This window comes from Vanessa atalanta, chromosome 17 (assembly GCF_905147765.1).
Source record: "Vanessa atalanta chromosome 17, ilVanAtal1.2, whole genome shotgun sequence".
NCBI classification, from domain to species: domain Eukaryota; kingdom Metazoa; phylum Arthropoda; class Insecta; order Lepidoptera; family Nymphalidae; genus Vanessa; species Vanessa atalanta.
The window spans coordinates 3,435,464-3,450,996 of NC_061887.1; the positions used below are offsets into that span (position 1 = coordinate 3,435,464).

The following is a 15,533-nucleotide window of genomic DNA, read 5'->3' on the forward strand; positions in this document are numbered from 1 at the left end:
ATTCAATGAAATAAGATCAATCTCACGGGATCAAAGTTGAGGGAAGATCAAAGGATACTTCACTAATAAAGCCGTCTTAAGCACTCGCCAATCGATAATTTTGTGTTCAGTGAATTGACAGGCAAAAATTGACGTTTTAAAAATGCCTTTAATAAAAAATAAGGTCATTTTATTTTAGGTAGTCGATCGGGCTAATGAGCTACCACCACCACCACCATTATTCTTATTATTATTTGTATTCACCACCGCCCATATACAATGGCGCTATAAGAAATATTAACCATTCCTTAGATATCCAATGCGCCACCAACCGTGAGAGCTAAGATGTTCCATGCCTTGTGCCTGTAGTTCCACTGGCTCACTTAACCTTCAGACCAGAATACAACAAAGGTATGTATTGCTGTTTGGCGATAAAATATCAGAGTGGGTGGTAACTACTCCGACGGTATTCACAAATCTCTACTAAGTAGTAATTTATTTTGTTTATAAATAAAAATAAAAAAACATCGTTAATTTTGAATACATTATTGATTTTACGTTAATATGATCTTAGGATATTTTGCGTCCATTATTATTTTACACTTGAAACGTTTCCCAATTTTAGTTAATTTTCCTAACAAATGTTTCAAACGTCTGCAGCAGGTGGTTCTTTCTCATTAATCAAAATTATACGCTACCAACTGGTTCAACCCAATAAGTAGACAACGATACGTAAACGATGATATATGAATAATGATTATAATCATTTAAGACATGTGACAGATTGTGAGAAACTATTTACAAGTTTTAAATAAATATAAAGTTATCTAAAAAGCTATAATTATACTCTATTACTACTGTAAAACAGTTCTTACTACTAAGTTGAAAACGTATCCTTGATTTAGTATCTATGGCAGGTATTTAGCAATGAATTTAAACTAAAATATTATTCGACCATCGAGTTGACACAGATACAACTTGGCCCGAACAATTTCACACGACTGCAATAAAAGTTATAAACTTTAACAATCACTGTGTAGAAAAACATGATTTCCTATTTAGTAGGTTTATCCAATATTTATTAAAGACTTAATTGTGGAATTGAAGATTTTTTTTACATTGTATATATAATTTGAAAATATACTTATTTATATAATTATTTATAAATATTTAATAAACTTGTTAATAAACTAACAAACAAATAAAATTAAGTACTTACGCCTTTTTTATATATTAATCACTCTAAAGCTGTTACGAATAGTTGCAATGGAACAATACACATTGGGTTTGGCAGTTAAATAAATGCCCTACCATATATAGAGATGGCCCACTGGCTAGCGGATTCCTATAAATGATATTTAGCTCATTAAAATTAAATTAAATTCAAAGCTAGTATTGATTTGAAATAAACTTCTACTGAGAATAGTTTTAGTTGTTATTCTTAAAAATAATATACAGATTTAACATTACTCAGAATGCTCGTACTTTATTTCGGCATCAATCTGAATGATTTGAGTTCGATGTGGTAGGCAGGCGGCATTATTTGGCTGAGTAAAATAATGGTATTGCCAACATTTAATAAGTGTTTCTTCTATAAAAATAATGGATAACTTTATAAGGCCGACACAAAATTTATCGTATGTGAACCACATGCGGTCAAAATTATTGTTTAAACTTCATATAGACTGTAGTATTGTGAAGTCGCTTTATATGTATTTCCGACATTTTATTTTTGATTTATTACGAATGTCAGCAGTATACTGCCTTTTAGCGTATTATCCAATGCACGCGATTTTTTGCATAACGTTAAAAAGATACCATTTACATCAAGTTTATCCTCTTTATAATGTAATGATTCGTTCGCCATAAGGCACGACCAAGCGGCAACTTATAAGTGGATTTTAATTTAATTAAACTTGGCTTAGTGCTGTAAATACTGTCTTGTTGTTATTACATATACGTATATTTGTGAACATAGTGTATAGTAGAATCAAAGGGAGAATCGTATAGTTTATTAACAACTTTATTAAATATTTATGAAGAATTACATATATAAATATGTAGATATTGAAATTATGCAATAGAAACAGTGTGAAATCACTTCAAAATCATTCATGAAACAAAAATATTGCTCCGATATATTAATGATTGATATGACATAGAGATTTTTATTTGTAATAGTTAGGTGGGCATGCAAGGTCATTTACTGCATCGCCAACGCGCTACTATCTTTCGGAACTAAAGAGTCTCTTGTGCTCATCCTTCAAACTGGAACGGGAACATAACTTACTAAGTAGTTGCTTTCCGCCAGTTTTTATGTTTTATAATAAATGTTTACGTAACATTGAAAACTTCAACAAAACAATATTTTAATTTCCGCCTTTATTCACCATAGTGGTCTTTTTCTAACAAATACTTAACAAATAAAATAAAATATATTTTAGTGCATGAGCACATTTTAAAACCTGCTTAATAAAAATGGCGTAGTGATCTCACACAATCAAGAAATATTTGTCGTATGAACTACTTTTTGAGGCACGTTTTACATCTCCAATTCTTAGAAGGATTAAAGATCAACTTCATAAAATGAATCATAATATAACTCGCCGAAGTATCCGCTCCGAACTGTCCACTCACGCAAACAACAAAGCATTAGTTTTAAAATTAATATATATATAAAACATCAGTTATTCAACGAAATTCGAAAAACATTAAATAAAGAGAAAATTTATGTTTTACCGACGGAATGATAAAACGCTCATAGAAAGTGCAATCTTGCTCGTAAGGGACATCTTTTAACTGGATTTAAAGGGCTTACCGCGGCTACTATCTGTCGCTTTGCACTCCAAGTGACATTATTAAAATCGTTTATAACTTCTTTTGGGCGGATTATACTTCATATTTAATAAAAGCGAAGTTCAAAAGTACGTTTGCTGCTTACCAATGAGATATGAGATTGACTTAAGTTCTTAAGTGATTTGTAAATTACAGTTCATTTATATAAGAATTAGTTGAAACTGTGGCTTTATTTGCACGAAATTTATAAAACTTTACCAATAGCACACAAGCCGTAACTTTATAAGGCCGACACAAAATTTACCACCACGCTTTATAGCTCCAGAGAGGTGAATTAAAAAAGTAGCCTATATCCTTATCCGGTAATCAAACTATCTTCTTATCAAATTTCATCTAAATTGGTAATCTGTTACCTTCGCGTTTATAATATTAGTATAGATAATTTGAAAATTTTAAATATAGAAAAGTTATGAAAATGTGTTTTAAGAAATATTAAGTAAAAATTATACACACAAGCTTAGAATGGACATGAAATCTATATATGAGAGCCGTAAAGCAACACATAATATATTCACTGCTCATTCATTCAACGAGAAGTGAACTTTTTTAATTTCTTTTAAATCTATTCAATATACTTTTATTTAAATATAAATCTTTAAAGTATAACTTAAAAGTACGCTTGAATGCATGAGATTTTTAATAAGGGGCTACAAAGTCTACGCGAGTGCTACGCTTGCTACGCTCATCAGATACGTTACGTAAACCTCTACGGAAAATTCGTGAAGGTTTTTTAAATAAGTAATTAATATTTCACTGCTTATTATTTTCAACTATAAAGTCGTACAGATAAAACTACTGTTATATTTGTTCAAAAGAAAAAAGGCACAAGTGGTTGTATAAACAACTAATTTTGATTTAACCAATTGACTACCAATCAAAAAGTCAATCTTTTTGTAGTTATACAATAAATATTTAATAATAAGAAAATATGAGTTTAAATTTTCTTGTTGTTGTAAGTAGTTACGCCATTTTGGAAAAATAAAAAAAAATAGTTGAACAACATAAAAATGTTTTTCTTTACAATGAATGGTATAATATAATTTTATAAATAAAGAAAAAACTTACCCACAGAACATTATTTATAGAATTGTATTCTTTACATAAAATGCTTTGAGTAAGAAACGCAAATAGAAATGATGTGGTCAGAATATGTTTCAGCTAATTAAAACACTGACGTCCACAAAATTTAATTATTCGTTGGAATTTTATGTGGCTTGCGAAATATGATTTGCTTACGTTCGTAAGAATAAAATTTCACAAACAAAGTAAATGTTTAATTACATTTGATTTCTATATAAAAAACTCTCAAAATACAATAAACAGCGATATCTTAAAATTTATCAATATACCTTGTATACGATTAATGTATAATGTAAAAAATATTATTGTATATAAACTTTAGGAAGAAGAATGTAAAATAAATAAGGGATGAGTATAATATAATCATATTAATTAGAATAGATAGATAGTTAGATATCATTAGAATTTACAATATCGGTAATGAGTATGAGTTCTTTAAGGAATTGGAAATCCCCCTTAATTAAGTAAATAGGAATATTAGCTTGAAGTTTTTGCTAGTAGTGGGGTCGACAATAGCCCAATAGAAGACAATAGGGGTCAGGTTCGAACCTGCATTTTTTTACATAGCTAGGCTCCGTTTTATTGTATTGTTAAATACGACATGTGTACTAATATATATTTGACAAATTGAATTAACCTAATAGAGAACACGATCGGGAAATTACAGAAAGTGATAAGCGACATTGGTTATAATAACAATTATGACATTTAAATGAGTCTCGTATAAAACCATACAAGTTTAAACATTTCACGAGTGAGATACGAAGTGAATTCTGACAGAAGACGGTACAAACAAGTTATAATAAGATGCGAGAAATAGTATACCAGTAATTTAGGAAATTATATTTTCTATCTCTGAGCTTCAGTTTGCCTTGATAAGGTAAAGTTTATTGGCTGAGAACCAACTCAGAACGTGAATGAGCAAGATAATAAAGGAAAATTGTTAGTGGCGCCAGTTTAAAGAAAATATGTTTTTGTTAAAAAACTTGAAGACTTACTTTTTTCACGAGATTTCCGATAAGAAAGTTAGAACATAGAACCGCATATGGATGGGTCAAATATACAAAATGTTGCGTTTAAGGAAACATCGTAATGAAATATACATACGTCTATGTTTGTCGGATGAAATTATGCCATATGTTTATCCACCAACCCGTATTGACGTCGCATCGTAGAATAAGATTCAAACCTTCTAAAAAGTAGAGGAGACCTTCGATCAGCAATAGGTCATATACAAGCACACACTATACTGTTTACATTTTTTAAAATAAAATTACTTCTAAAACCATACTATGCTCTCCAGAATGTTGTATTTATTCGTACAAGTGACAGCTAAGCTATGTTAACCGGATGGACAACGTCAATTTATTTCCACAAACGAAGCTGATATTTGATTTCAGCTCAGGTCAAATAATATTAAGGGCTGGTTCCTTAAACAAATATCTTCTATTGATTTAACCGTTTGACAGTTAGCTAACAAGAGTCGTAAGTATGAATAAATCATATAGAAAAGCGTTCTGGTGATTGCGCTTCGTGCATGATTATTAAGTTAGATACCTAACCAGTTATTTTACTAAAACTATTAGTCAAATTCAAACTAAAAATTACTACTGGTTCGGTAAAGAAATAAATAAAAACCCGAGACGAACGGAGGAATAAATTAATCGGAACTGTTTTTAATTTATTTATTACTGTGTATGATAGGTTATTTAATCAGTACTACTACGAAGGAAAACAAAATACGTGACAATGTCGATCGACCCACTGTGTATTGAGATCGTTTATTTTCAAGTGCGCACGGTCAAGGCATGGTCAAACGGAACTGAATTAAAGCAGGCATGTAAACATATGTATAGCATTAAACTGCAATTTCGAAGACTGAGATGTTAATGAAAAATGACGTCATAATTGTTTGTTTTTTTATGGCATAGTTTGACGGACCAGCATATGGGGCACCTGGTGATAAGTGGTTACCATCGCCCGTAGACAATGGCTCTGTAAGAAATATTAACCATTCGCTACATCGCCAATGCGTCACCAATCTTGGGAACTAAGATGTTATGTCTCTTGTGCCTGTAGTTACACTGGCTCACTCAACCTTCAAACCAGAACATAACGATTATGTTGTTTGCCGGTAGAATATCTGATGAGTGGTAATGGTACCTACCCAGACGGGTTTGCACAAAGTCCTACGGCCAACGAACGTAATATATAAGTTTATTTTTACAAATATCTATACACATCCATAAAGTCTATTAGTAATCCATAACAGAAGCTTCCCGAAATAAAAAAAAACTTTGACATTTATTTGACGTGACATAATTGGGGAGATCTTCAATAATCTTTGGTATTCATTATGAATTCGCAAAAATTGGCGTTTTAAATGTCAGCGAAATTTTTGTCGAGACTTATTTTAAATTTAAATCTAAGTGGATATATGTAGTTGAGTGAATAAATGTTGCATTATAAATAATTGACTAATGAATGAACATACAAATCGCACGGAATACGTACGTATAGTTTGTTTATCTTTCCTTCTTCTTCGATCGGAATAGGTTGTTTTTCTTTGAGAAGCATTAGGGGGTAACAACATCCATCCGGGATAAAATTGATCTTTGATATTATGGATAACAACTAATTGGCAATTATAATAATAGGTCCTGATATGTCTTTGTTTGTTTACTTTTACTGTAATAAATAAAGAGATGAAACTGTAATTATATTTTTTACAATATATAAGTAAATAAATTCAATTTTATATAATTAATGAACTTGTTATATAATTTAAGTGGTAAAAGGGAGTTCTTAAAGTCTGTTTTTGTCAGATTTTCTTGGTATAATCTACATTCCGAGCCCGTGGTAACTTTGAATTTAATTTTATAAAAGGCAACTCAAACGTGCTTGTGAAGCCTCCTTGTACATTATATTTTGATTTTAATTTTGTATCGGTTTAAGTTGAGATATATATGAGAGACATTGACCAGTTTATATTCTTAACAAGATACACGCAGATGAACCCACGAAAAGCCGGTACGTTAACTTTTTTTAATATAAAATTATAATTAAAAATATGCGCTCCGAGTTTGAAAAATGTCAGGCATAATTTTTAATTATCATTAATTAAGGCCTCTTTTTCATTAGTGCAGTATTACTTCATTAGCGAGATTTTCAGCGTCAAAGCCTTTGGCGACTTGGCAGGGTAATATTGGCATCGGCTCTCCGTATTTTGGTTATATAGAGCGTGTTCAAATATTAGATTTTATTATATTCATGTATTTAGGAAATAATATTCTCTTGCAATAAACCTATATCACATATTTATTTATTTATATATTATACCACTCACTTATTAATCACAAAATCTCAGAAACTATAACACCTACCTGGGTAGGTTCACCTACTGACTTGAAATTTGGAAGGCAGATTCCTTAAAGGGTGCAAGCATCCGCCAAGAACGAAATTTTACACCTAAGGAAGTAAAACGGCGCTAAAAAAGCGCGGTAAAGCCGCAAATTCAAAAAATAATATAACATTTACAAAATTATAATAATAATATAACATTTTATATAATTATTTGTTGAATTTGCCCGTATTTATAATTTATATTAATAGTTATCGTTTTAGCTGTGTCAAACATATCTTATTTTACTTTATTGCATCTAAACACAAGATTACGGTAGGTTGAGATTATGCCAAGCTGGGCTTATCGCTATAAAGATCTTTTCAGGGCAACTATTGTAATAGTAAGATAACTATAAGCATGAAAAATATAGGTTTTTGACAATTTATACACAAATAAAACTAATTTCAAAACCTATAAATACATTTCAGCTATACTTCCGCCTTTAAATGAGTTCTCTTTGCCGTATGAGAGTTCTGTTTGCCATTTAAGTAAGTTGTAGTAGCCTTGACAGTATATACATATGTGAACCGGTATTTTAATTACACTGGCTGGATAATACGACAACATGAGTATTCAGGTTAGCTCCAGTCACTTTGTACACTATTCAATATCGGGTATATTATTTTTAATGATATGGCAAACGGACGAGCAAATTGGTTACCTGATGGAAACCACCACCTATAGACATTGGTGCTGTAAGAATTTTTAACAAATCTTTACATCACCAATGCGCCACCAACCTTGGGATCTGAAATATTATGTCCCATGCCTGTAATTACTTTGGCTTACTCACTGTTCAAACCGGAATACAACAATTCTAAGTATTACTGTTTGGTGGTAGAATATTTCATAGGTGGAGGCTGCCTACCCAGATTTGCTTGCACAAAGCCCTACTACCAAGTAATAAAGTAAGAAAGTCTAAGACAGCAAAGGTAATCAATATTATATCACAGCACAAACTACTTAACCTATATATTTTTAAACTTCAAAACTTTTTAAATAACTCGATGAAGAAATATAATTACGTTGAAGTGCGAAATATATATAAATATTATATACTGTCGCTATGCACACTGGCTTTATAAATTGAAGTTTAACCGAGTACGTTAAACACACGTCCGAACGTTTTCTTAGAATTGCTTCTTACCTGAAACTCGAGCTTGTATAGGACAGGAAATTTTCTCCGCTGCTCGCAGAGTTTTGGAAAGTTCTTTAACTCGACTGGCCGATCCGGTATCGTCTCGGATATAGACCCGTTCTCGTCAGCTGTGAAATGAAATTTAATTTAAAATATAAATATTATTATAATCTTAATTTAATACATTGTTATTAATATTTATTAATAAGTACTACTACGTATATACATAAGTTAAATATATATCTGGAGTACTTTTACAATTTGGTAGGCAGACATGAACATCGTGAATTTGTAATATTTTTTAACATATAACAATTAAAAATTTTTTGAGTAACTTTTCTTGAAATTAAATAAAAATGCTTAATGTGTCATAGGATATATGTAGCTTTCAATATAATAGTTTTATAAAATATTTGTACTCTAAACGCGAAATAAATAAAAGTATATATAATTAAATTAAAGTTATCATAACTTTATCAAATATTTTTTTATTAAAATAGGTTAGCATAATAAATATTGATGATATCACGCTACGTGTTGTAGAACATTTTTACGATCGAATTTTTATATGTATATTATATATATTATAATTAATATAGTTTTAATTTTGTAATATACATTTATAGATACTTGGTCTAGTGAACTACGCCGACAGTTCTGAAGATTTATTTTTCTGTCATTAAATAATAATTTCAACCAAAAAAAAATTGTAATGATATAAATATATAGTACAAAAAAGTAATAATTAGCTACGCCATGGTAAGCCGAGTTCGGATTGTTAAATGCTATTTTGCTTCCTAATTATTTATTTAAACAAGTTTATTATACTTGTAACTCTAACATCATACTGAGAGTACAATGAAACCTCACATCAAACGTACTATTATTATCTTAGTCTAATCTTTCCACGCCGAAGCAGTTGTCTTAACTCAATTCTTACAGTAAGTTCAAATGAATCCTAATATAAAAGAGTAAAGTCCATTATACAAAAAACGCTTATCTTTGATGTCATGTTAGTGCCTGTCATCAGTGTACTTTATTGTACGGATATGAGCGATTTTTTCTCGTGATAAATGTTTATGTTTCCAAAACAGTATTTCTTGTTTAAATGATATATAACAAATGCTTTCCAACTGTGATTTTTATTTATACAGCTTTTTAGTACTATGTATTTTTTTTATAAATCAATAGTATTTTTATTTGTTATAAAATGTTAAAGTTTCGTTACTATTAAAGGATGTGTGTGTGTGTGTGTGTTGTGTATATGAGAATTTAAATTGACAGTTTCGTTTATCAATTTTGCACGATATTTTTTACGTTTAGTTGGTGATAGGATCTCGTGAACGCCCACCTTTGTAAATACCACCCACTCATCGCAGATTCTACCGCCAAACAACAATACTCAATATTGTTATAATCTGGTTTGAAATATGTGCAGCTGTAACTACAGACACAAGGGACGTGTCATCTTAGTTCCCAAGGTTGGTGGTGGCGATGTAAAGAAATTTGAATATAAGAAACTCTCACGAAGCTATATAAAAACATTCAATATTTCATAGTAAATATTTCCGAATGTCAATATTATTTTTAGTAAGGATATTGAAAGTCATCAATTCTACGTTAGGACGAGGCTTATATTAACTGCTCTGCGTTCATAAATACACTCGTAGCGTATTTATGTCAAAGAGTAGATAATAACGGAAAAAATATTTAGGGAGAGAAATCAGCCATAACCTTTTGTGATGATTACTGTCGACCTACGGATGGTCAATGGTAAATGGTCAATATTGCTTGCGACACCCATGTTCAATATTGAGCAGTATAACACTTCGCCTTATTGCCTCCACTGGTGACAGGAGGACTGGTTCGTTTTTTGCCCAGAGGATAGGAATTTCGTTTCAACCGGAAAATGCTGCTAGCATTCTTGCCACCATTGCGCGCGGTCAAGATTTATACAGTAATTGTTTTTAATTCGTATTTATTTAAGGACTTAATGTTAATAATTGTATATGCCAAATAAATTTATATCCACTCGTTTATTGTGAAGATTCTGTGTCTTATGACAAAGTATTGTGTAATCCTTTACTTTGATGATGAAACGCGGATTATTATTAGTATTACTAAATATAAAAATAAATCATGTGAATTTTATACTGCTGTATAAGTTTAGGAGCTTATTCCATCAAACTGCTCTGATATCAAATTGTGTACACACTTGTGGTAGATTTTCATCCAACATAGTAAAATTTGCACAGGTTTTTTTGAGCATGGTTTAAATCTAAAGCAAGTACTACAGTTTATAAAAACTGTAGTACTTGCTCTAATTTGAACCCACTATATTCGATTAAGATTTAGGTATAATAAACATATAGAAAATCGATTGTAGTTGTGGGAAATCCTTTGTTGGACAGACGAAGCGTACGGTATCTTGTCGTATCAACGAACATATCAAGGCGGTAAAAAACAATGATATCAAGAAATCAGCCATCGCGGAACATCTTCTGGAAGCCGGGCCGAACCATAGGATCGAGTTTCATAATGCTCAGATACTCTCGACAGAATGCCATTACATACCCCGATTGGTAGGAGAAGCCATTGAAATTACTAAATATAGTAATTTCAATAGGGAAGATGGGTTTCAACTGTTGAAAGTATGAAATCCAGTGATAAAGTTATGCAAACCCTTGAATAATAATATAAAAAATTCACGAATCGATACGGTGAGCTTCGTTTGTAAAACATGGGATCGAGTTTCGAGTGCAAATAAAACAAATAGTAAAGGTGAAAGTGACAGTGGTAGTGGTAACCAGTGTTTACGCAGCAAACGTACGAGAAAGGAGGTAGTCCGATATGGACACTTCTAATGCCGTCAATATCTACCCGCAAACGTCAGTCTCGTGAACAAGACATTCGTAGATAATGTCGAAATATCGAGCTCCACCAAATAAAAATAAAAAACATGGTAAATATCCCGTTTCAAATACTGTTAGTAATAAAAATAACCATGTTAATTTAAAATCTTATAATAAGCATAATATTAAAATAAACAAAATAATAATAATAGAACTTGGCACAACATGATTCTCGGAGTTGTGGTTCATCTTACGTGTCCAAAAAATATATATACCCTCGAGTACGTAAAACAAAAACACACAAGGTAAATTATGTAAATGTAATATCATACGATATATACGGGAGCCTTGTTATAGCGTTGAAAATTATTTTGTTACTTTTATTACAATAAAAACGTACTCCAAAGCGAGATTCTATTTTGCACAACACGAACTTTTCTATTTACAGTTCATTTTAACAACATTTTACGTACGTTTATAGAGTGGAATTAAGTGAATTTTTTGTTTTTAAATTTATATTTTTTTTTATAAATTATAAATGTTAAAAGTAAAATGTAGCGGTATCTATGTTTTATTTTAGGAAGAACGGCTGCCTTAAAGATGGCCAATTACTACGTGTTTACAAATGGTGATCAACACGCAGTAAGTCGTAATCTTTACCCGTGGAAATTGGCTCGGACAAGAGTTATTTAACTTTCACTGTTGAAAGTGAAATAATTTTGACAGAGCCAATTTCAGATGCTGTCATCAATAAACTGCCAAGGAGATTTAAGATATCCTTTCTTACTGCAATTGGACTGGCTCACTCACCATTCAAATCAGAACGCACCAGTACAAAGTGTTGCTGTTTGATTGTTTCATACTGAAAATCAATAATGAGATACACATACTGATCTAGACAATAATAACATTAGATTCTGAGAACTATAATTTAATTTAATTTGTATTTATATATGTTGTAAATAATTTTATGTAAATAGGATTTTCAGTAATGATTTAAGTAAGCCTACAGAACATTAATATAAAAATGGTAATCCCCTTTCAATTATGTCTGTCAGTAAAATGTCAGTATGGAAAATTGGGAAGACCACTGAGCAGAGAAGTGAAAGCTTAGACGCAAAACAAACACTTAATAAAAACACGAGCTAACTGTAATTGGAAACGAAGAGGTTGGAGCACCAGCAATGAATGTATTTGCTGGAAAACGGAGATAATTTGAAAAGCGCTGTCAATCTTATTGCATTTTAAAATGAATAAAGATTTATCCGATTAGTGAATACAAAAATTAATTACTGATTGAAAGTTGATGTTCTCGTACAAGAAATGTACAAAATAGCCAATTATTTACTGACCAAAGGCAAGTATAGTTAAAGAGCTAATGCATTTAAGTTGGAAGCCGGCATTTTGAATAATCTATTTATTTTGTTTCGAATATACTCAAGCGATACCTTGTTGGGGTTGACCTACTCAAAGTAACTGCCTTTAAACGTCCCACTGGAAAAAATCCTAGTCTCCCGTTTTGAGGTGAATGTTTGGAGCTTCCTCCACCACGCTGCTTTAATGCGGGTTGGTGGATACCGGTGGCCGATTCGCATCCACTACGTGGAAATTTCCTCATAATATTTTCCACCGCCAAGCACAAAATAAATTATAAATTTAAATTAAGCAGATAAATTCAGTAGTGCTTGCCGTAGATTTGAACTCAGAATCATCGGTTAATATTTACGCCTAGGAACCACTGTTCATTAGGTATTCTGGCAGTACATACCCTACACCTACAGTAGAAGGTGTACATAAAAAAGGTTTGTGTCTTTCTGGACTATGTCCTCTTCTGATTTTTAAGTGAGAGTTTTATTTAACACATAGGATTTTTCATGATGACTTTCTGCACCACCAAGCATAAAATTAATAATAAACATAATTTATCATTAAAAAGTAATGCTTTACCGGATAAGAATTGCTATTTTTAAGATCTGTGTGATTTTATTTTTAGCCGACTTTAAAAAAAACGGAGGTTCTCAATTCAATACTATATCTTCTCAGAACTCTACTCAGAACAGAATATATGAACCGATATGAAAAAATCTTTTATATCTAATGTAATGGGTAATCTTCGTTTTTATCATTTATATTTAAAAAAAACAATACCTAAGATTGAAAAAAAAATATATAATTTATTTTCTCGGAATATATATTTAAGACGTTTTTTTCGTAATACTTTTATTATTGAAGTAAGTGGCACTTCGAGAAGTATAAATCATTCCTAACACCGCCAATGGGCTGTCAACCAAGGAATCTAAGATGATAAATGTTCAATGTGTCGCGTGTAATTACACTGGCTCTCCCACCGTTCAAACCGGAACATGGCAATATATTTATGAGTGGACCACCCACCCAGATGGTCTAGTGGCGTGTTCTACGGGTTGTCAAGCTTAATTGTAAGCTGGTTTAAATTATCAATCTGTTGTTCTTGACAATATACAGAAAAAAATATCATAAAATAATGTTTAAACCACTAACAGTAATAATAAGAAAAAATAATTCTATACATACCTATGTATTTATAATATATAGTTGCTTTTATTTTTAATGAAAACGCGAAATATAAATCTGCATTGAATTTGTTTAAATACTATAAAATTATATGAACTTTTTTTTTAATAAATAAAATAATAAAACCACTCTACATCTATTACAGCCTGTAAATTTCCCACTGCTGGGCTAAGGCCTCCTCTCCCTTTGAAGAGAAGATTTGGAGCATATTCCACCACGCTACTCCAATGCGGGTTGGTGGATACACATGTGGCTGAATTTCGTTGAAATTAGACACATGCAGATTTCCTTACGATGTTTTCCTTCGCCGCCGAGTATGAGATGAGTTATAAACACAAATTAAGCTCATGGAAATTCAGTGGTGCTTGTCTGGATTTGAACCTGCAATCATCGGCTAATATGCACGAGTTCTAACCACTACGCTATCTCGGCTCTGTATCTCATCTATTACTTGATATTTGTTCTTAAAATTATTACAAATTCACCATTGTTTTAAACGACGACGACAGAATTGTTTCAAAATATATTAACTCTTGTCATTGTTGAATTAATTGGCTCAGTCTGCACGTGGTATTCCGACCGAGTTCTTTGTCAGCGAAGCGTTCGGTTCATTATGAGCCACACAATAGGGGTGTATTAATTGGGCATTGTGCAGGTCTTAGATGAGCACCTTGATAACGAGTGTTTGTTGAAACATGGACCGGAGTTCATTGCTAAACACAATGCTTGAATTTTATCTTCTTAATATACAATATTATATTTAAATACATTTTAATTATTATTAAGTGCAAATTAAAAAAATAAAGTTTTATATACATATATTATTAAAGAAACGCACTTTCATAAGAACTGTCTTGTGGGAAATTAGTCTGAGTAACTGCTGTGTATAATTTCAGTTATTTTTGGTATCGTAATTCAGACTTTTTTCGAAAGTCGAATGAATTTTTTTTATGATTCTTAATAAAAATAACTTTTATTTAAATTTAGAACATAACATTTACTTAAGTTTACTTTTGTTGGTACTTAATTTTTTACCTTTCTTGTATTTAGTTTTGTAACTGGTTGGGCTTTGTGCAAGCCCGCTTGGGTAGGTACCACCCACTTATCAGATATTCTACCGCCAAACAGCAGTACTCAGTATTGTTGTGTTCCGGCTTGAAGGGTGAGTGAGCCGGTGTAACTACAGGCACAATCATAACATCTTAGTTCCCAAGGTTGGTGGCGCATTGGCGATGAAAGGAATGGTTAATATTTCTTACAGCGAAATTTTCTATGGACGATGGTGACCACTTACATCATCTAGTGGCACATTTGGTCTTCCGCCAACCTATATCATAAAAAAAATAGTTGTTTACCTATAATTAGCATATCATTTTGTTTCAGTAGTTTATAAATTTGAAACTGTCATATATTTATACAAATGATATATGTTGTTAGCAAAACAAAAAAAGAAAGTCGCTTTACTTTTATTTTGAACTACGAAGGTTTGTTCTACATTTATTATAATCTGTAATTAATTTCGAGTAAAGAAGCAGAAAATATAATAAGTACATAACAACTAACAGGTAATCACTTATAACCGTTCGTATTTTGTTACTTAAGATAGAAATAGTAGGAGGAAACTCGAGGAAAGTCCTGTATACGGCACCATAATAATAACTATAACAAACTA

General features: G+C 31.3%; 1 protein-coding gene across 2 annotated transcripts in view; it reads right to left on the reverse strand.

Moving 5' to 3' along the window:
- Nucleotides 1-15,533, reverse strand: part of LOC125070228 (receptor-type tyrosine-protein phosphatase kappa) — a 160,434-nt gene that overhangs the window by 21,427 nt on the left and 123,474 nt on the right. For both annotated transcript variants that reach the window (XM_047679997.1, XM_047679995.1), the window contains one exon: nucleotides 8,466-8,584. In XM_047679997.1, coding sequence (XP_047535953.1) covers nucleotides 8,466-8,584 — 119 coding nt within the window. The remainder of the gene's footprint in view (nucleotides 1-8,465; nucleotides 8,585-15,533) is intronic.